This window comes from Panicum virgatum, chromosome 9N, assembly GCF_016808335.1.
Source record: "Panicum virgatum strain AP13 chromosome 9N, P.virgatum_v5, whole genome shotgun sequence".
NCBI lineage: Eukaryota > Viridiplantae > Streptophyta > Magnoliopsida > Poales > Poaceae > Panicum > Panicum virgatum.
In genome coordinates, this window is record NC_053153.1 from 65,915,349 (window position 1) to 65,938,335 (window position 22,987).

A 22,987-nucleotide genomic window follows, 5' to 3' on the forward strand; every position below is an offset into this window, starting at 1 on the left:
GGACGCATGGATCTGTGAACATCGTGGAAAACAGCAATAACAAGTTAACAACGGCATCAACCCAAACCAACGGAGCCCGGATTCCCGTCCCATCCAGGGGGACCTTGCTTCCCTGAGCTGCGGCGAAACGCGGCAACGCTTGTCTTCTTCGTCGGAGCAAACTGTCTAGCACCAACGTTGTGGTCGGAACGTAAATTCCCTTGGAGTGCCTTAACTTTTCTTTTTAGATGATGGAAAGAATTCCGGTCTCTATCAAAACCAAGGGACACATAGCGGTAGAAAAAATAAATCAGGATGAAGCTTGGATCTACTGAACTGGCCAAAAGGCCGGCTCACCGGGTACGCGTGAGGTTTGGTGGTTGAACAGCTATAGCAATTCAGCGGCAGCCCCATCCCTTGTTAGGTGCGCGCAGATCAGAAGGTGGATGGGGCGTTGGCGCTGTTGGGTTTGAACTGGCACCACAGCTCGGATCATTTCGCAACCACCAGGATCAACTGGGAAGGTGCAACCACGTGGAACCAGATCCCATGGATGATGGATCCAACCAAGGGCGTGGTCCTTGGTTTGGTTAGAGTGAGTACTGCTGGCTAGATCTACCTCGGTTCTTAGCTGAGGTGGTATCAATCGATCTCATTAGGCGTGGATGAAGCCCCAGATTCAATGGTCTCTTTCCTTTTGTTGTTGACAAGAGGATCCGGTTTCGGGAAAAGAAAAATCCATTTGAAGAGGAGGGCCCAAAGCCTCAGATTGTTGTTTTGGTTTGTGGGTTGGAATTAGGCAATTTCAGCCCGATCAGGCCCATCCTGCCTGGCTTTGGCTCGGCCCGTCCTTCCAGACTGTAAACAGGCTCAAGCCTACCGAAGTCAAAGACAAGAAGGCCTCCCGCGCTATCTCTATTATTTTTTAAAAAAATAATATTTTCTTAATTCAGATAAATTAATTTGAATTCTAATCAGAATCTAAACAAATCAATAAGAGTTCCAGAACTAGAACAATTAATATCTCACTCAATTACATCTCGATCTGTAAATGAGTATAAAGTTAATAAGATTAATGGGACGATGTAGATCTATAATAATATTATCTGTAGTATGAGCACTGTACTGGTAAAGAAATAAAGAAGAGAAAGCTCGAGAAGGGCAAAAGGCCTGCTGGTCACGGTAGCAAGCAGCAGAAGGCACAGTGGCACGCGTCGTTCTCGCGTGCGACGCGACGCGCCGGTCACGTACGTGTCACCTCTCCCTGTCTCCCTAGACGAACCACACGCGTCCAACCCGCGGGGGCACGTGTCGCGCTCGTATCTCTCACGCCGGGTATATACACGCTCCACCCTTCCACAGCCTCCCCTCACTAACGTGCAGCGAACCAGGGACACTTCGAACACACTTACACGAACTAGTAGCTCAGGCCAGCCGAAAGGCACAAAGCACAGAAGACCACCGATGGCGTCGAGGCAGAACACCCGTGAGGCGCGCGCCGAGGCCGAGGCGCGGCGCGCCGTGGAGGAGCTGGCGCGGGCGCGGGACGAGCACCTGGTGCAGGCCGAGGTGAACGCCCGCTCGGCGGCCGACGAGATCGCGCGCTCCCGCGCCGACCACGGCGTCGCCGGGGCCGCCGGCGCCGGCAGCGGTATCCTGGGCAGCGTACAGGAGGGTGCCAAGTCCTTGGTGAGCGCCGTGGGCCGCACCTTCGGCGGCGCCAAGGACGCGGCCGTCGACAAGACCTCGCAGACGGCGCAGGCCACCGCCGACAAGGCCCGGGAGGCCAGCGACAGCGTGGCGCGCAAGACGAGCGAGACGGCAGAGGCCACCCGGAACAAGGTGGAGGAGGCGCGGGAGACCAAGGACGCCGCCATGGAGAAGGCACGGGAGACTAAGGACGCCGTGGCGCAGAAGACGAGCGAGACCGCGGAGGCCACCAAGAACAAGCTCGGGGAGTACAAGGACGCGGCGGCCGGGAAGGCGCGGGAGACCATGGACACCACCGCCGAGAAGGCGAGGGAGGCCAAGGACGTCACCAAGCAGAAGGCCGGCGAGTACGCCGACGCTACCCGCGGGACCGCGCAGGAGGCAAGGGACAGGTCCTGGGCCACCGCGCAGACCGCCGCCGACAAGGCCAGGGAGATGGCCGCCGGCGCCCACGACGGCGACAAGTACGTGCCCTTACCATCTACCACATCGGGAGGATCACTCTCGTTCTCGACGGACCCTTGACCGCGTGATGATTTGCATGCGTTGCAGGGAGCAAGCAGGACCAGGTCTGCTGGGCGCGCTCGGGAACGTGACGGGCGCGATCAAGGATAAGCTGACGATGGGCGGCCACGGAGCGGCGGGGCAGCACGACGTCCGGCTGGGCGGCGACGACGAGCGCGCGGCGAAGGAGCGTGCCGCGGAGAAGGCGGCGTCGGTGTACTTCGAGGAGAAGGACCGGGCGCTCCGGGAGCGCGCGGCGGAGCGGGTGGACCGGTGCGTGGACAAGTGCGTGGAGGGGTGCGCCGGATCGACCTGCGCGCACCGCCCCGGCAAGATGTGAGAAGGCGCGGACGTGGCGCGCGCTGGCCGCTACGTGCCCCCGCCACCGCCGCGGCCCCTGCATGGGCAAATAATAAACTGTTGCTAGTAGTAGTGGCCTAGCAGAGCTTCGTGTTTCAGTTCTCTTTTGGTGCTTTCCATGATGTTCAAATTTCACACTGCCTTTCAGCCTTTGTAAACCTTTGGTAAACGTTCACAAATGAGAAGCTCTGGAAGTAATATATACGGAATTTTGTGGCTCGTGTGTGAGGCTGTGTTTAGTTATAAAATTTCTCTCCTCAAATTTTACTATTTACCTATCACATCAAATCTTTTGCCTCATGCATAGAATATTAAATGTAGGTGAATAAAAAAACTAATTGTATAGTTTTGATGTACACGACGAGACGAATCTTTTGAGCCTAGTTAGATCGTGGTAGGACAACAATTACCACAAACAAATGAAAAATACTATAATGTGTTGTAGTGTCCAATGTGACTCTTTTTATCATTTTATAGATCTAAATACAGCCTGAGCCGAAATTCGCAGGCGTCATACGAACCGCCACCGTAGCTTAGATGTGGCGAATGCAGTCAGCAGCACTGCAGCAGAAGCGCATCGAATTAGCATCAGAGGCTAGGGCCGTACGTCGCGGCGGCTGTTCCGACTTCCGATTCCGCCGGCCTGCCTCCTGGGCGCGAGCAGGTCCGCCTTTCACCTTGCTCTGCGTGGGCGCGCGCTATCTCCCGCGTTTCTCTGCGAAGATAAGCTGCTCTCTCTTCTTCCTTGTACTAGATGTTGGGGATTGGACCTTCGGATAGATTTCCAGAGGTCGATCCCACCCTCGAAAGCGCTCCCTAACTTGTTTGCAGGGCTCCAACGAAGGAAGGCGAGTACATCCGAAGGGCGACCGTCGCTTGTGAGATCGCCCTAAGCCAGGGAACCCACCTTCGGGGGACCGAAGGATGCAACTGCTCGTCCGGGAGCACAAGCCAGGAGAACAAGACATTCGAAGGGACGGGAAAGATAACCTTCGGTAATGAAGGTGCCGACCGAAGATTTTGAGAGGGAACCTACCTTTCGAAGGAGGGACCAGCCAGGGACCTCGAAGCCCGAAGGATACCAACTACAAGATACAAGCCGGACGAGGGTTGCTGGACCTTCGATGGAATAAGGCGTGCGTGTAGAACGTGAATACGTGAGAAGGTCGGATTTGTACACCTCTCACCTTGTAATTTTACCCTGAAATCGTCTGTAAATGAGTTGTATATGAGTTGGAAGGGGGCAATTTGGGGACATCTGGCCGAGGGCCAGGGATATAAATAGCCCCCCATCGCCACAGTGTAAAGGGTTGAATTTTCTGGTTATTACTGGAGAATTAAGTGCGTACTTTCATTATCATTTTCATACTGTTCATGCTCCATGTTTGGGCATCTAAAAAGCAAAGATCTCAACAGCGGCGCCCACCGTTCTAGCTCGAAAAACAACCTTCGATGCCCCCAGCGAAGAGGAAAGCCCCCGCCGGCACCACTAGCAACTCCACTCAGCCTGGCCCTGTCCTCGACGGCTCTCCACCGCAGCATGAAGAAGCCAACCCACGAATTGAAGACATCACCACCGAAGTTGTTCTTCATGGAGATCCGGTTGAAGACAATGAAGACACCGAAGCTCATCAAATCCAATCCGCGGAGCTCATAGAAGCAGCACTCCAGCTCAAGGCCTTTGAAATGAAGAAAAGAAACATCAAAGCTCAGCTCGCCACCAAAAAGAGGGCACTGGACCAGGTGTAACACCCGAGTGTTAGACCTGGGAATTAACTAGCTAATGAGTGACCTAATTCTTCGGTTACGAATCGAGTCAGAAATCGATCCAAGCTCAGTTTTCGAATTCGGGAGTCGGGGGAAACCGGAACCTCCGGATTTGGACCCGGAACTTCCGCATACTCCGGACCTGGAAGTTTATATCACACGTTTTGATCCTTTTTGTTGTTCCCAAACGTTATAAACCGTTATTCACTCTCCTTTCTCGCCCTCCCCGTGCTCTCTCTCTCTTCCCAAGCCCTAAACACCAAATCCACCATCCCAAATCCATCTCAAGACCTCGAAAGGTGCAAATTGGCGTGGAGGATCATCCCTTCCAATCATTCCTCTCTGGGGTGGCTTCAGTTTTAACGGGGTGGCTTCAGTTTCAACTTGAGAAGGTACCCAAGCTAGGGCTAAATGGATTGATCGTTCTAGGATGTTTTAAGTGATTTCTTTTGGGTCAATTATCTTCTTATGAATCACTCTACTAGGATCTAGGAGGGTTTCGATTTTTGTGGGTTGGACTTGTCTCAATCAAAATTTCAGTTTTGGGGGCGAAAACTGTATGAAACCCGGAAACTCCAGGTATTAATCCGGATACTCCGAAAATTCCGGATATTCCGGATTGATGTCCGGATATTCTGGTTTTGTAGAATTGTGGACGTCGGGTTGTCTCGAGTAGTGGTTCGTGTATACGGTTTAGGTTTGTTTCAAAGTTACAAATCATACTGCATGCATTCTCATGTCATATGCATACGTGTAGACACTGCCGCTGAAGGAGCCGTGTACGAGGTGATCGCCGGGCCACAGGAGCAGCGGGGGCAAGTTCAGCAGGAGAATTGTGAGCACCCGGCCCAAGGCCCAGCTGAGCCCAATGTCGAGCAGCAGCCCGAAGGCAAGCCTCGGTGCACATCCTATTATTTGAAATTATGACACCTATATATATATTTATTACTTGTGCATTATGTTTCAGGAGTTGATTGGAACCCTAGTTGCATGATCCCTAGGTTTTCCTAAGTTATACTAGTATGTATAGGACGATAGAAATGCTATGCTTAATAGTTCTCGATAGAAGTCCAGTGACTTCTTGCGCTCGCGAGATATAGGATATTTAGAAGTCGAGTAATTTCCGGTTACTCGCGAGATATAGGTTATATACTTATCTACAGTACCTGAGTTGTTGAAATTGACATGGAAATATGAGACCGAGCGGGGAATGATGATGATGTATAGGTATGGCAGCAGGACAGGGTTCCTGGGTGTCTTAGCCCCGTCCGAGTCGAATGAGGACCGTACTGTTGTTGGCCCTGCTGATCATGTTTGAATTGTACTAACCGCATGCCGGGAGTAGGAGGTAGTTGAAACCGGTAAGCCGAGTACTGCCTTGTTTCAAAAGTACAGAATTTCTACCCACCCCTTAGGGCGAGTCGAGTGGCTGCGGAGAATTGGGATGCATAAGTTTACTTTTGGTGGTCTCTGGTAGGGCTCGACTGACTATATGCAGGTGGGGCGGTTCTGTAGTTCGAGGTGGGGAGGGGAATGGTTGTCATGTATAGTCCGACGGGGCAAATGCGCGCCGTGTTGGTTAGGTCCACCTTGCAAGGTTAAATCGGATCGATTCGCCGTCAGTCACTCTCGGACATGAGCACCTTGATCTTCGAGTCACATCGTAGTAAGAAAGTGAAACGGAATGATATAATAAATGTTGATATTTCTTAATCAATTGTGTTTTCACGTTGGTTTTCATAGACATGCAAAACATAGATATTTAGCAAATCTATGGTTTTAATTTGGAGCTAAAATCTTGAAATCAAGAATCTACTTTTAGATGCATTTCTGCAAAACAAACTACCAACCAGAAAGCCTTACATGTCTAGATATGTGGGCTAAGTATACCTATTAGACGGGTAAGTCTTGCTGAGTATTAGTATACTCAGGGTTTTGTTGGAAAAATGATTTCAGGACCCGCACACGTAGACTTCTGTCCGTGTTGCGCCAAGTTCGTTCGACTGGATGCGGTTGGGTGGAACATCGAGGACCCAGGCGCGTAGCTTTGGAGTGTTGGAATTGCACACTCATGGGCTGAGTGTGTAATTTGTTTCCGTTCTAATATATTGTAGTGGGCGGATTCCATGTTTATCAAACTTTGTATAAAAGACAGATACACTCATATAATATTAAGTATTTCGAACTCAGTTTGCAATTTAAATGTTTCATAGCATGATGTTTGTATTTTTAAGTATTGTGTGCTGCTCATACCATCTGCGTTCACCTTCGTGTGAGACTATTGGTGTTGTTTCGATCGGACTGTGGGTTGACAAATGATCGTCAAATTAAGCCGTTAAGCTAATGCGCCCGATGTGTTCAAATGACAGCCATTACTCTTAATTAGAGTTTTAATTTGGCGGTTCTGTCACACCAGGCAAACAAGCTAGCCAAGGTCAGGCGCAAACTAGCAGAAATGGAGGCAAAAGTTGAGAATCTGCAGAGGACATACCAAGAAATGCTCGAAGGTTCTGCCCAACAAGAAAACTGCGTCATCCACCAGACAAGCTTCACTCACAATGAAGACCGAAGGCCACCACCGGTCAACCTCCCATTTGACCCGACGTCGCCACTCTCAGTCGCTCTGCAGCGAACTTCATGGCCACTCGGTTACAAGCTCACACAGCTCCCCAAGTACAATGCTACAACTGATCCAACCCAGTTCCTCATGGCCTACGAAGCAACCATTGCTTCGGCCGGAGGTGACGACTCAACCATGTTTAAGTCCTTCGTCATGGCTTGTGAAGGTTCTGTGGCCAACTGGTACTCATACCTTCCCCAACAATCAATCAATAACTGGTACCAGCTGAAAGGAAGGCTCCTCCAGAACTTCCAGGGTTTTAGAAGGCTAAAAATCAACACTGTGAAAGACTTCAAGCGCCCACAGCACGACCGCGAGCCTCTCTATGACTATTTCCGGAGGTTCGTTCAGAAGAAGACTCAAATCCCAAACTTCCCAGAGAAAGATGCGATTGAGAAATGCATCGAGGGTCTCCTGCCTGGCCAGCTTGCTTCTCATCTCACAAGAGAGCCCCCAAGGACCCTGGAGGAGCTCTATACAGAAGCAGAGAAGTACGCGAAGTCAGATGCCGACCACCGCAGAAGGGTAGAGCAAAGAAGAATTATGCGTCAGGCAGAAAAATACAATCAGTAAACATGGCAGCAAGAGAAGCAGTTTGCTCAGCAACTCATTTTACCTGTGGAACCTTCACAAGATGATGAGGAACAGTTAACATTTGATCCCTTCATGATACCACTAGAGTCGGAACCTCAACACACAAATGACAAGCAACCTTCGTCCGGAGCACGGGACAGAGGTCGCGGCAGAGGAAGAGGCCGAGGTCGCGGATCTTCGCTTGAGTCCAAAAAACTCTTCTGTCACTTCCACGGGTCTGACTCTGATCATAGAACAAACCAGTGTTCGGAGAAGAAGAAGACCCTTGAGAGAATGGAGTCCGAGAAAAAAAACCAAGCTAGTTGGGCATACTATATGGCCTCGGACTCCACAAACTCAACCTCAACAAATACAATACACACAACCTTCGTTCGTTCCACCCCCATTTACCCAAGCATACTGTCCACCCACGTTCAACTACAACTACAACCACAACTGGCAGCCACAGCCAAACCCTCAAACGCAACCCAGTCAACACACCACCCAAGCTCAGCCAACACAAGAGCAGCTACCACCACCCCCAATCCACCCACCAAAATAAGAAAACCAAACCACAAATAGCCAACCCGCGACACTACCAACCTTCGGGATGATCATGCCCATCTCTGGAGGTTCCACCCTGGACTTCGAAAACAAGAGACAGCGCAGAGACTACTTCAGGCAAGTCCATTGCATCGTCTCCGAAGGTCCAACCAAGAGAACCCAGTGGTCACACTCTCCGATCACCTTCTCCGAAAAAGATGTCAACCTCATCAGCTACCCACACACAGATGCTCTTGTCATCGAGGCAAATATTCAGGGATGGAGGATTGGCAGAATACTAGTTGACACTGGCAGTTCTGCAGATATCATCTTTTCTGACACCTTCGATAAAATGGGCATCGACCGAAGCCTACTTCAGCCTTCGGAAATCCCTTTAATGGGATTCACAGGAAAAGAGTGAACGCAATCAGCAAACTATCACTCTCTGTGTCCTTCGGTGACACAGCAAACGCAAGAACAGAACATATCACCTTCGATGTGGTAGAGATGCCCTATCCCTATCGAGCAATCCTAGGAAGGGGGGCCATCAACAAGTTTGAAGCTATTGTTCACCAACTGTACTTATGCATGAAGATTCCAGCACCTGCGGGGGTCATCACTGTCCGTGGCGACCAGCAGCTTGCAAGAGACATAGAGCGGGGCTACACCCCAGGTCAGAAAAATGTCCACAATCTTCGAACCGAATCCAAGTCCCATACCTTCAAAGAGCAGCAGAAAGACAAAGAAAAAGCAACATTCGAAGAAGATTGCGAAGTCAAGAAAATCCCCCTAGACGAGCACCTTCCTGACAAAATGGTAACTATCAATGCAACCCTCCTCTTTTTTAGCCTTGCCCTTGGACTTCTTCGACGCCACCTCAGAGCCAACATTGCTCGGAGGCGTCATCCTCAGAACCGCACCAGCAGGCACCGGCCGAAGGCCGTACTCCACGCCCATCTCCACCAAGTATCTGTTCAAACGAAGGTTCCTCTTGCAAATCTCGACCAAGGAAAGATATTCCTTCCTGTTCCAAGGCCCCAAGATGTCCGAGGCCTCCCGCTCCAACTCGGCAACAATCACCTCCTCGCTCGAACCTTCGGGCCTCCGAAGTCCAAAAAATGGAGAGGACAAGTCATACTCCATCCCAGCAAAACGCTTTCGCTCGAACCCTCGAGGAGCCCAACCAGCGGACAAAGGCCAAATTCCCGCGGCCAAAAACTCTTCCACCACATCTCTACCGCCGCAAACCTAGCAAGCTGTCATGAAGGCTTCCACACACGGCTTAAAACCCGGTGCACGCTTGTTGTATGCAGGTTGATAAGTGTGATCGAACGCCTCGATATTCGAAGCTAACAAAAACCTCTCCTCACTCGAGCCCTCAGGATCCGAAAAACCGATCTTGGCATAAAACCAGTACCCCAGCCAATTCCCCTCCCATTTGTTTTTCTGGGCTGCGGCAAGCATAACCTTCGTCAAGCCTGTCTTCTTGTTGGACTTGCGAGGGACGAAGGTGCAACACCCATTCTGTACCTCACTCTCTTCTTCATCATCATCCACAAAAACCTTCCGAGGCTGACAGTGCAACTGAAAGAGCCTGCAAAAGGCATCAACAGACACCCCACCTCCGAACGTCCTCGCAACCCACAAAAATTTGGACAATGCTGCTATCCCGTTTGGGGTAAAATGGTGAAGCTTCACATTGAATGGCTCCAGCAGCTTCGGAACTACTGGATCCATCGGAATGCGCAACCCAGCGGTAAAAAAATCCTTAAACACCACCACCTCTCCAGACCGAGGCACTGGTAAAACCTCCGGGCCAGGAGGGCGACACACACCTTCGGAAAAATATCCTTTTGAAACATAGAAATCGATCGTACTCTGAGAGATGATAGATGGCTCGAAGAGCAAGGTCTTACGCTTCTTAGGAGCCATTAGATCAGAAACACTCGTACAAACTCCCGAAACACTGCCACTGGCCTGTTCTTGTTGGGCTGGCGGACGCGAGGCCTCGGACCCTTCGGGATGTTCAGCGGGATCAGAGTCTGCGCGGAGAACCGCCCTCTTAATGAATGTCATATCTACATAAAAGTGGAGAAAGGCAAATTAGAAAAAAAGGTTCAAACGAATCTTCGATTAACCTCACTGTTTGCCTAGTGCGAGCCATGAACCGCTAATCTACTTACACCGAGAAAAACGAGCAGCTTGATCACGCACGAAGCGGAACCTTCGGAAGAAGCGCTTTATAGCAAAAAGCGTCGAAGGTAAGCAAAGCTCAAAAGGGCACAAGTTTTATCCCCCGCCCCTTCGCTTATATTGGCGGGGGAAAGCAACAGTACCAATGGTAAAACCGAGGAGTCGGCCGCCCAAGCGACGCAATCGGAGCCTGACACGTACACAACCAAAACTGACCGTTACAGCCGACGGTTCGGGAGACATTTTTCCTCGGGAGCTTCCCGAAGGTTACGCGCAATCTTCTTCTTTAACGCGGTTTCGGACCTCGCCCTCGAGGGGCTACTGTTGGGGATTGGACCTTCGGATAGACTCCCGGAGGTCGATCCCACCCTCGGAAACGCTCCCTAACTCGTTTGCAGGGTTCCAACGAAGCAAGGCGAGCACACCCGAAGGGCGACAGTCGCTTGCGAGATCGCCCCAGGCCAGAGAACCCACCTTCGGGGGACCGAAGGATGCAACTGCTCGCCCGGGAGCACAAGCCAGGAGAACAAGACCTTCGAAGGGACGGGGAAGATAACCTTCGGTAATGAAGGTGCCGACCGAAGGTTTTGAGAGGGAACCTACCTTCGAAGGAGGGACCAACCAGGGACCTCGAAGCCCGAAGGATACCAACTACAAGATACAAGACGGACGAGGGTTGCTGGACCTTCGATGGAATAAGGCGTGCGTGTAGAACGTGAATACGTGAGAAAGTTGGATTTGTACACCTCTCACCCTGTAATTTTACCCTGAAACCGTCTGTAAATGAGCTGTATATGAGTTGGAAGGGGGCAATTTGGTGACATCTGGCCGAGGGCCAGGGGTATAAATAGCCCCCATCGCCACAGTGTAAAGGGTTGAATTTTCTAGTTATTATTGGAGAATTAAGTGCCTACTTTTATTATTATTTTCATATTGTTTATGCTTCCTGTTTGGATATCTAAGAAGTAAAGATCCCAACACTGGATATTTTTTTTCTCCCCCGGAGGATGTGTTTTCTTTGACCGAGAGGACGAGGTCAACACTTGCCTACGCAACTGCGCCGCCGCAACCGACAACGAGAGACCTTATACAGGAAAATTGGTCTCCTGCTCCCTCGGCATGTCGGCAGGAGCACCAAAGCGGCGCAGTTCCTCCTGGATGGGCAGGAGCGAGGAGCGGAACCAGGCTGGCACCTTTCGCTGTTCTGACGCTCGTCGCGAGTAGTTCTGGCTTGCGGCAAACCGTGGAGGCCGATGGTGGTGTCTTCGAGAGAAGTAGAGCTGCATTGCCGCTGCGCTGAGCAGCAGAGCAGGCAAACGGCCACATGCTCTGCAGCAGTTCCGGCAATGGAAGCGAACACCTGTGTGATACCGTTACATTTTGAGACCAAACAAAGTCTGTAATCACCAATCCCACCTCTAATTCCCCTGCAATATGTTTTCGTTTTCATTTGCGTTACCACAGGTTGAACAAAAAAATGAGGAATGAGTCAGGTGGGGGGTCCAGGGTCCTCTACCCTCCCGTTGACTCTCAAAAAAATAGAGCGAAAAATGAGTGCCAGCAATGCTCCACGGTTCAAAATATAGAGCACAGAAAACCGACGGAAATGAAACTTATCGCTTTATTTCTTCGAACCAGTAAGCCCGGAAGGCACAGAAACAAGTTCACACATATACGTACAAATGAATCACAGATAATGCCTGAAACACGTCTCTTGATAGTATACAACAAGAAAATGCACGCGCCAAGTAGCCAATAAGCAAACTGGGCCACCGGAACATTTAGGATAAGACATTCAGCGTATCAAGGAATTAACTGCTACCCATCAAACACGTCTCCGGGATCAAAATGCTGCTCGTCTTTAATTTATTTGTCCAGCATAGTGTACGAGGGCAGGTCCTTCACTGCCAGCACATCCTCAAGAACCAGTTCACGCTCCAACTGAGTTCTTGTAGACTTCATGACCTCCTGGTGTAATAAAAACAAATAAGAATATAGTTGCGGGAGTAAATTGAACAAAAAAAAGGATACGACATGGACCTTTTCCATGATCAATCTACTGAACAGGGCAAAATGCTTACGTTGAATTCCATATACGAGGCACGTTTCACAAGCCACTGAGCATCAAGCAACCAAAAGGCCACACAATACAGGTGATCAAATGCGTTCTCATCCCGTCCAAGCAGTTCAAGAAATCGAATTCCAGACTTTGAGGATGGAACACCTGCACAAATTGGACATGATAAAGACCAGGATGTACAGAGAATTCCATTTTTGTGCAAAGAGGATTCATGAATGGAATATTACTTGACTGAAGATCCAACATCTGGATTAGCATGAATGAAATGTTGATACCGGCAACAGCAAAAGGGTACTCCCAATCTGATCTCTGCCCTTGCACTTTGTTCAGAAGCATCTGAAAGGATTTCTGCACCAGCATGTAGCAATAATGAATGATTGAAAATAAAGTAAATCGGAAAGAAAGCAGCAAGTCTTATATGAATAAGATCTTTACAGGGTAGTTCTTCGCAAAAAAGATAAGGTTCTCCAATGATACGAGTCCACCACCCCTGCATGGATGCGGTCAGTATTAGATGGACGGGCATATTCTGGCACTCAAATGATCAAACTACAAAAAGGAAACCTAAAATCTGTAGATGGATCAGTGCCTTGCCAACCCATCTCCTTCCATAATTCTGATTTCAGAGGAGGAATCTCGCGAGTCGGATATGCTAAATGCCACAACTGTCTCAAGGCATCCTAATAACAGTAATGTAGATCAGTTATTTTCCTTGAATGAGAGGATACCAACATGAAAACTGATCCACAGAGGTTATACTGACTTGATGTTCAATACGGGAGCCATCAAAAGGAATTTGCAATCTACGTCTCAAAGTATTCAATCTTTCTTCCTGGAAAAGAAAGGTCAGTAATTACTAAACCAACTCATGCAGCACTGTTATATACATTTCCTCTACACCTTACCTGCAAAGGGCTAAGATATACTGGATTGCTTTGGTTATCCAAAGAGAAGGGAAATAATCTGCCAAAAATTGATCCTGAGCCTACAATAATATTTGCTGCAAAGAAAACAGCAAAAAAAGGTATATCCGTATTATAAAAGCATGACGAATCAGTGGGACACAGTTCATGAAGAGTAGCAACTAGTAAGTCGTAATATGGTAAAACAATATCAATTAGAAAAATGGGTTCAGTACATTTCCATATCATTTCCATGATTTACGAAAAAGCAGCAGAGTGAAAGTAGACTAGGCACTGGACTTTCAAATTAATAAAAGGTGTTCCTTGGAATGGTAACGATGATTCTGCTAAGTTAACTTTGACTATGTTAGAATACTTTGCCATAGGTTATCCAATAATAGAGAAAACAAAGAATGTTTTGCAGTACTTCTGAAGATGATGTGAATAGCAAACAGTGAGAGGGAGACAGGAGACTCTAGCACTACAAGCAGCTGCATCCATCATTCCTCCCACAGGCCACAGCCCAACTGAACTAAGTTCTAAGTTTGCATGCACACAACAAAAGCGAAATACGCACATTCATTCAGACAACGACACTTTGATAGCAAGCAACATAGGATTTCACAGACAAAAGAAGAAAAAATTTCAGAGACAGGGAGGTGTAGATGTGACATGATTGTTTACATATTAGGCCAGAGAATTAGTACTAAGAGTTTGTTTCTTGCAATAGATCGGAATCCAACTTAACCAAATGACAACCAGAGTACCAGCTTGATCGAGTCAGAATCAGAAATGCATACACAGTGAATACACGAACATAGGCATATTAGCCTAGACTGTGAATGAAGTCTAAGAGTTGGTATTGACCTGTGGTGCATATTTTGCTAAACATCTATACAAACTACTCAATGAATTTATATTCAATAAGGACCAAGGAAGTCAGAAGGACTAATCTATAACTCCCATCAAAGTTCTAGAAATCAGGAAACTGAAAGGGATGGTAAAGTCCACCGTGAAGCGTCTGAAATTCATGAATAATAACCTAAGATAAATCGGCTAGTTTAAATGAGAGCATTACCCAACCATTGTGCCCATTGTGCAATCAGATTTGAGAAAAGAAACGACCAGTGTAGCTGCTCCTTCTTTCTATCATCATCCCACAAATCCTGCCTTCTAGGATCATAAACCTATAGCAGGCAAAAAAACATCAATATGTACATTGAACAATAATATGGAATAATGCATCCAACCAAGAAAAATTGTGGATACGAAGAACTAACCTCTGATCCACCATTGTCGTGGCTGGAGCCAAGTAGAGGCTCATTGAGGGCATCAGCACTAGATATGTCAACATGCTCATTTTTCCTTCCATCAACATCTCCATGATGGAGTCGCCTCCTCAGATTGCTTACTGACATGAAGTAGTACTACCACCTCAAACTAGAAGCCTACACCAGAAAATATTACAGAACACAATCAGCAATAATCAAAAGCAGTGTAACAATAGCAACAGTTTCCAGTGTAAAACACTCAATGCACTCATATGCAACCATCCAATCATAAGCCTTCATTGTTCGTGAAACAACAATGCTGTTACATTTCAGGAATAACCAACAGAGCAGTTTATATGCAGAATACAAGGTACCAAAATCCAAGAGATCACCTTGTCTGAAGCTTTTTAGCATTTTACATTTCAATGTCCTAGGCCGCCTGGCGTGCATTCTTTTGTGAAAAAAAGGGCGTCCAAAGCCGCCCAAAAATATCATGTCAAAAAACTCTAAATATAGTCCATACTTCTGAATTGCACAACATCTAATCAGTAGGGTTGAAGACTAAGTTTGAGCATAACTAGAGAATCCCCACAAGCCACAGGGCAGCAGAACCCTACCAATCACGCTACTAAATTTCCCCTTCAGAGTGCAGCAATCCAACGAAGCTTCTTCCCCTAAGTACGAAGCCTAACGATTCGCTTGAACTCCCGAACCCGTGCAGACCTTCGACCGAGGAACTACGCGTGAAATCGAAAAGCACAGCAAGCTGGAGAGAAACATCGAATCGAACAGACTCACCGAGGGGCCCCCGTTTTCGGAGGCACTCTACCACGGGAAGGAAAGCCGCGCGGAGGAGGAGGACGAGGAGAAGCTGTCCTGCGCGGTGGGGGGAATTCGGTGCGCGGGGAGACGACTTCGGGGTGTGGAGTTTGGAGGCGCGATTCGGCCTCGGAGTTCGGAGCTTTAAATGCGACGAGAAAGAAAAAGAAAACAGGAGAAGAGACGGGCAGGGGAAAGGAAGCAGCGCTCCGGGGGAGAAGAACCTTCGGTGCAAAGGCAACTGTCATCAAAGAAGAATTCCCATGGGCTACATTCATGAGCGGCATCTGAAATTTTTTCATTTTTATATTTTTTAAAAATTAAAATTTCAAAAATATACGTTCGTTTTGAAATATTTCAAAAATACCCCCGGTCGCCCCCCCATAGGGCGACAGGCCTTAAGTGAATTTTTTTTTTTCAAATTCGCAATAAGGTCCCTGGAAATTAAAAAAAAACCTGTCGCCCGTTGGGGGGGCGACAGGGGCCTGTCGCCCAGCCCACGGGCGACCGCCGCTGGCCCAGCCCACGGGCGCGGCAGGGGGCCTGTCGCCCCCCCCCCCCCGGCGACCGGGGGTGCCCCCCTATATAAGCTCAAGCCCTCCCCTTCCCTCCTCATTTGAGCCCGAAAATTCCACCAAAAATCCAGAAAAAAAGAGAGGAGTGAGGAGAAGGAAAGCGGCGAAGCCCTGCTGGATTCAGCACTTGTGATCTGCAGGTTAGTATATTTAGTTTAAATATTATTATATTTAAGTACTACGTATTTTAATATGAGTAATTTGATTTAATTAGTGCTATAGTAGAACCATTTAAGTAGGAGTTCAATGATACTTTAGTTTGTAGTTACGTAGTAGTAAATTAGTTTAGAAAATTAGTAGAACTATTTATGCAGTATAGAATTTGAGTGTCATCACGTAGTTATGAATACTTATACGTTGTAATTGAATTTCATACTTAGTTTTTACGGATTATTGAATAAGGTAGTGAAGTAAAGAGTATAACTCGATAAGTATTATGTGATATACAGATATGTCGAGCAAGATGTAGTTTCAAGTATTTTATGGTGAATACAATGTTATGTATGGGTCAAATGGAGTAGATCTTTCTACCTTTAAGCGCACATCTAGCGGCATAGATAAACCTCTGGAAATGAGTTTTGGTTCCATATGTAAGTGGCTGCAGCGTGGGTTCCATGTTGATCCGTTGACATATGTGATCACTGTCCAGTCTCTTGTTAATTGGGAGGTAGAAAGTGAATTATGGAAATTAATGATGATACACAGCACTGATGACTGGCAGAAGTACATGCAAGCAGCTCTAGAGCGTGGGTGGCCTCTGGCCATTCTTGTTCAAATCCGGGAGAAGACACAAAATGAAATCCAACATTGTGCAGATCAAGGAACTCCGAGTATTCGAAGAGAGACCAATTATGTTGAGCAAGATGAGTCAGAAGAGACAGAGAACCAAAACATGGGACCACAGGGCTTTGCTGATGAGGGAGAGAGGATACATAGCATTCTGGACGAGATGGAGGCAGAAGACCAAACCGCAATAGAGATGGAAGAATATGAGGACTCATCTGATGACGAGCAGTACTCATTGCCAAAAGAGTGGAAAGAGCATGGTTTTGGCAGTCATGTCGCAGAAGATGTACGAAATCAGGAGTGGGAGTACAGAGGGAATGAGGTAGTGCAAGGTGCAACATATCCAAACATTGAAGCCGTAAAAGATGCTGTGAGACTATGGGCAATCTCATTAAACGAGAATTCAGAGTCGTAAAGTCTGGCAGTAAAGAATATGAGGTGAAGTGTGTGAATGCTGGATGTCCATGGCGAGTACATGCATTCAAGGGAAAATGGAAGTCAAACTGGAAATGTTCCATTGTCACAGAGCACACTTGTTTGCTGTCAGAAGTTCTTCCCTCGCATCGCAATATATCATGCGACTTTGTTGCAAAGCAAATGTATGGGTTTATTATGGACAACCTAAATTATGAGCCAAAAATGATTGTTCGACACATTGAGCAGACTTACCAGTACACCATCAATTATTTGAAGGCATGGCGGGCTAAACAAAGGGTGTTCGAGATGCGGTTCGGCACATACGAGGCATCATATGATAACCTACCTCGTATGTTATCCCAGGTTGCTGCTAGAAATCCTGGAAGCTTTTATGACACATACCTTTTACCAGCCGTGACTAGGGGACAAAGAATTATGCAACGAGCCTTCTTTTGCATAGGTGCTTCTGTTAGAGCATTTCAGTTTTGTCTTCCGGTGATCTGCATTGATGGCACATTTTTGACTGGAAGGTATAAAGGTCAGATACTCACCGCAATCGGTGTAGATTGCAACAACCAAATTGTTCCGCTCGCATTTGCATTTGTTGAGAATGAGAACATAGACAGTTGGTATTGGTTCCTTGAACGAGTGAAGAATCATGTTGTTGCTGCACGTCCAGATGTGTGCCTTATTAGTGATAGGCATGCAGGTATCCTGCAAATCAATACTGAAACTGCAATCAATCCTGACGAGGGTACGTGCCGGATCCCCAATGACCCAGTTTGAGCAGACAGAGGCATGGTCGAGGCAGCGTGATCAGTTGCGTCAGGTAGCGCACAACTTCGGAAGCCGTGTGCAGTACGAAGATAGCCACGGGTCGTCTCAGGCCTCGTCGTCGTTCCCGTGTCCGTCGACCATGCACGGGCCGACGTCGCAGTTCTTCCCAAGTGCAGGTAATGTACATATCCCTTTAAAATTACATCAAGTGTTCCTACATATTTACTAATATCACATACAGGATACGATCCAGCTACTGCGTTCGGCCATACTGGAATGTTTAGAGGGACAGCACCAGTTGGCGGACCGTATCCAGGGATGGTACCGGGGCCACAGATACCGGCCTACACAGGTTAATTTATGTTTCGTATTTCAGTTTCTACATGTCATTACGAAATATACGAGTGTACGCTAACATCCACATTTTTTGCGTAGGATTCTACCCCGATGCGGGCGCCGGACCTTCTTCTTCCTCCTTTCGACCAGATAACGAGACATTCACCTTAGACGACTTCGACAGCTTGAGTCCAGAAGAGCCTGCCGCGCAAGGTGACCCCGATGTCTTGGGGTATTCACAGATAGGAGGAGCACCACTTGGGATCTCTCAGCAGCAGACACCGCAGCCCCTTGCGCGTCCTGAGCGACAGGTGAGGTCTCCGGATGTTCTCACCTACTCCGACGGACATGTCCGTGCCCAGCAGAGGGCTAAGAGGGTCCGACGCCCTAGGGGTGGTTAGATGTATATGATGTTTATTTGTAATGAGATAGCTGTGGACCGCTTATTTGTATCCGATGTTTATGATTGTGGTAGGTTACTTGTCATTTGTTTCTATAGATATTATTGATGTGAACTTATTATGTTTGTGGATTCCATAATGCTCGTGAAATAAGGGAAGTTCTTGCGATTTTTTCCCGTGATTTAATGAAGGACAAGTTACGTGCGGTAGGAGTTAGCGGCCGAGATCTTGCCGACGATGATGACGAATACACGCTCGAATAGCTCAAAATAGGTCTCTGGAAAAATAAAAGTCCCTGTAAAAAAAGGGGGCTCTGTCGAAAAAAAATGGGGGCCTGTCGCCCGCCCTCGGGCGACATGCCCCTGTCGCCCGTTGGGGGGCGACAGGTCCCCCCTTTTTTTCTCCAGGGACTTCGTTGCAAATTGGAAGGAAAAAAAATTACACTTTGGGCCTGTCGCCCTATGGAAGGGCGACCGGGGTATATTTTTGAAATATTTGAAAACGGACATATATTTTTGAAATTTTAATTTTTAAAAAATATAAAAATGAAAAAACGGCGCTTTGCGGGCCAGTTTAGTTGGGCTAGGAGGAGCCCAAGATCCGTTTTTCTTTGAGCCCAGAGGCGCAGCGCACGCACACGGCTTCAATTTCTTCTCGTTCTCGTTGTGTTCTGCGAGTATGAGTCCGAGTCCGCCATGCGCGAGAGGTTTCTTCGTGCCTCTCCTCTGGTTCTCAATCCGACTGCTTCGATTTCGCATCGGAAGCGGATAGCCGACTCGCACAAGGAGAGCTCCATCCGTGCATCCCAATTCCCACCGCCCCCCGCCATAAATATCCAGTCACACCGCTCGTTCCAGAGCGCCGGAGAAAGTGTGAATTGCAGGAGTGAGACCACGCCATCCATGGCAGCCGCGGCGCGCGTTGCCGGCGTCCCCGCCGTTCGTCTCTCTAGCCGCCTCCAGCTCGCCACTTCTTTCTTCCCTCAGCCGCGTTCGTCTTCGTCTTCGGCCCGCCGCGGCGGCGGACGCCGAGGAAGCTCGCCGCCGGCGCTGTCAGCGGACGTCCGCGTCGTCATCAGGAGGCACTTCCCCGTCGCCGGCGCACGCGGCACCCGGATCGTCGAGAAGGTCGCGGAGGACATCGCTCTCCGGAGGCGGCCCGCGCGCAGTCTGCGCGGGCCAGACCGCGTCGAGCGGGCGCTCGCCGAGGACGTGCTCCCGCTCGTCGGCCACACGTTCGACCGCGGCGCCGTGGTCGCCGCCAGCAGGGAGATCTGCGCGCATGTGGCCGCGGCCTGTGCCGACCCGCGCGTCGCCAACGGCGGCGTGTCCTGGTTCTGGTGGACACGTTCGCCTGCCCCGTGGTGTTCCACCCCCGGCCGCCTTGCAAGCCGATGTGGAGTGGCGCCGCCGTCAAGAACGTGGTGATCGCGAGGGCCGACGACCCGTGCGCAGGCTTGGAGCTGGGGAGCGAGCTGCCTGCAGCTGCGGCGAAGGGGCAGCCGCGTCCTATCGGCGTCATCGGAGGTGGGCGGCCGGAGCCAGTGGAGGAGAGGTTCGCAGGCTGGTTGCCGTGGTAGCTACTCCTTCGTACATCGGGCGTCATCGGGGAGTAGCTAGGATCGTGCATGGATGGCTCGGCGCGTTGAGGCTGCCGGCCAGAACTCTTTCGTACTCGGAGTTGGTGATGATACCTTAGCTAATATGAGTATCTTCTGCATCTTCTGCACGTTCTGAAACATGTTTTGTCAGTGTGTAGGTTTTTTGTGCAGAAGACACGTTCTTGAAACATGCATGTATGTGTAGCTTCAGTTTTTTTTGTCAGTGTGTATGCCTATTGCATCGACAGCGACCTGAGATAGTCTCGTTGTGTTATCGATCTGAAAGCCCTTTTAACTGGTTATGAAATAGTTTTACATTCATGTAATGTACCTGAAGTTTACCAGAAACGATGAAAATGATGCTACAAACAAATACAGTTAACCCAAAAGTTTCTTTTTTTAGACAAAAAAATATACACGAAGAGAATTTACTACTTGAGAATCAGAGTTTAGTGTACCTTTGGCTGCAGTGTCAAGTGTGCCAAGCTTCTCTTCAGAAAAAGGAAAGAAATAAATAAAGAAAAACGTGTGCCAAGATCAGACTGCAATAATGCTCAAGTGATAAGTGAATACATATACTGTACGGCCCTGTGCCACCAATCCAATCCTTTTTGTTCGGCTAATGGGCTGGGTGCCTTCTTGGAAACTGTCATTGTCAATGGGCCGAACAGAACATCGTGAATCTGATGATCTCTGTTCTGTGTTGACTCTTTGAAATTTTCATAGTAGAATTACGTTTAGAGCATATACACCGATGAACATGTCTCAAAAAGATAGTATTATGATGCCTCAATACAATTTTCATAGATTATTGGGTCATCCCAATTCAACTAACTTATTGTGAGAGCGGAAATTCTCCCTTTATTTAAGGGGGTTTAGGATGAAATAGTGGAAGAATCCAATACTAATTAGGGAAAGGGAAAGGTTTTGAGAAACTGCTGCAATATACTTTTTTCTAAATATTGATATTTATTGGAGAAAGGAAGACGGTTGAAGATGTAGTCACGTAGGTTAGTATATGAACATCTACACGAGCCTCTATGTCTATATTATGTTTCAGAAAATAAAAATATTTTCTTTTCTGAAAAAATGAAAGATTTGCAATCCGAAGTATTATGTCTAATGTCAAACGCCTCCATCTTTAATTTTAATTAATCTTTTTTTTCCTTTCATGTCACTGGCGAAAGCAGAGACAAAAGATAAACTTCACGCCTGGTAAGAAACTTCAAAATTCTCAATGCCAAATAAAAGAAGCACATCTTATTCCGATGGCAAATAGAAAATTATCTCGTTTTCTTATACCAACGGTCAAAGTATTGTAGAGTCTACAGCCTCCACACCTCACCATCACATGGACATGTAAATATTAAGTATATGTACATTTATCACAAGTTTTTTTTTCAAATGTGCATCCTCCTTTAGAGTGGTTAGTGACTTCTACGGTTAAACACCACGATTGATTATTCTTGAGCGTACCGGTAATCATCTAACTAAAACAATGAAAAAAATGTCATGTTGTTGGAATAAAGAAAAATTTTCACCTCCTCTTTAAACACATGTATGAAGCACTAAATGTAATTAAATAACAAAACTAATTACACAGTTTGGATGTACACGACGAGACGAATCTTTTGAGCCTAATTAGTGTATGATTAGCCATAAATGCTACAGTAACCCACATGTGCTAATGATACGGTTAAAGGCCTCAAAAGATTCGTCTCGCGATTTCCAAGTGAGTTTTGAAATTAATTTTTTAATTAACGTTCGAAAAGCTTTCTCGACATCTGGTCCAACATTGACATAACACCCAACCCAATTTTTTTTGTTTGAGAACTAAACACCGCCTCATGATGCCTGAGCATGAGAGCATCTGTCTTCGTCCTGACTCGCTACAAGATTCGTGCCCGTATGACGGAAGGGACTGGTCGCGTGGGCCCCGCACGGTGACCGGTCTCTGTTCCGCAGTCTGCTGCACACGCTGCACCACGCACCTCGAATGAAATTCGGCCGTCCAGCAAAGCGTGGCAGTGAAAAGCCACGAACCTTGGCCTCGCCCCGCCCCCGCACCTCCTTCCTCCAACCTTTCCTCCCCCTCTCTCGCTCCTCCTCATACTGTCTCCAACAGGCAACAGCCCCCACCTAAATCCGAGACCCATTCCTCCATTTGGGTCACGCAGGAAACAAGGGTCATGCACCCAAACCTTCCGTTCTCCAACAGCGGACCCAAAAATATCTCCGCAGAGCAGATCACCACATGTGCCACCTGCTTTCCTCCTTGCCGAGCACCGAGCCTCCCTCCATCCCCACCGACGGCGCCTCTCTCCCTCCCTCCCCGCCGAGCCGCGGGGCCGCAGGAGGCGCGAACGGCGCCGTGGGAGGCACGGACTACGCCGAGGAGCTCGGAGCCGGCTCGAGGCGGCGTCAGAAGGCCAGCCGCAGCGGGGTGGCGCGGACGGTGGTGCGGGGCTGCAGCGTTGGCCCGCGCGGGTCCTCGTCGGCGGGGCACCGCAGGAGGACGACTCGGCGGCGCGGAGCCGCGGGAGGAGGAGGCGGCGGGCGACGCAGGGCCGCGGGACGGGGCGGCGCAGCAGAGGCGCACATTTGGGTTGAGCAGAGAAAGAGACGCATATTTAGCTATCCTCTCACCGACGACGCAAAATGGGTTGGCTGTTTGGGCTCTCCGTTGGAGAATGTTTTTGGACACTGTTCAGGACCTAAAACACTATTCGGGACTCAAATTTGGGTTTGGGTCGTGTTATTGGAGATAGCCTCAC

The 22,987-nt window shown here is 48.5% G+C and overlaps 2 protein-coding genes across 2 annotated transcripts; one reads left to right on the plus strand and one right to left on the minus strand.

Moving 5' to 3' along the window:
* Positions 1–1,368: 1,368 nt before the first annotated feature.
* LOC120691855 (late embryogenesis abundant protein 17-like) lies at positions 1,369–2,758 on the plus strand. The gene is made up of 2 exons (XM_039975055.1): positions 1,369–2,153; positions 2,242–2,758. Exons 1-2 carry the CDS (start codon positions 1,444–1,446, stop codon positions 2,531–2,533), a joined length of 1,002 nt encoding a protein of 333 aa, XP_039830989.1. The 5' UTR covers positions 1,369–1,443; the 3' UTR covers positions 2,534–2,758.
* A 9,094-nt stretch (positions 2,759–11,852) lies between these two features.
* Positions 11,853–15,547, minus strand: LOC120691729 (ELMO domain-containing protein A-like). Its single transcript, XM_039974901.1, has 10 exons — positions 15,301–15,547; positions 14,512–14,679; positions 14,310–14,418; positions 13,235–13,329; positions 13,093–13,161; positions 12,894–13,009; positions 12,765–12,819; positions 12,557–12,677; positions 12,331–12,473; positions 11,853–12,217 (listed from the first exon to the last, which is right to left on the minus strand). The coding sequence occupies exons 2-10, from the start codon at positions 14,647–14,649 to the stop codon at positions 12,116–12,118; spliced, it is 948 nt and encodes a 315-aa protein (XP_039830835.1). The 5' UTR covers positions 14,650–14,679; positions 15,301–15,547; the 3' UTR covers positions 11,853–12,115.
* Between the last annotated feature and the right edge of the window lie 7,440 nt (positions 15,548–22,987).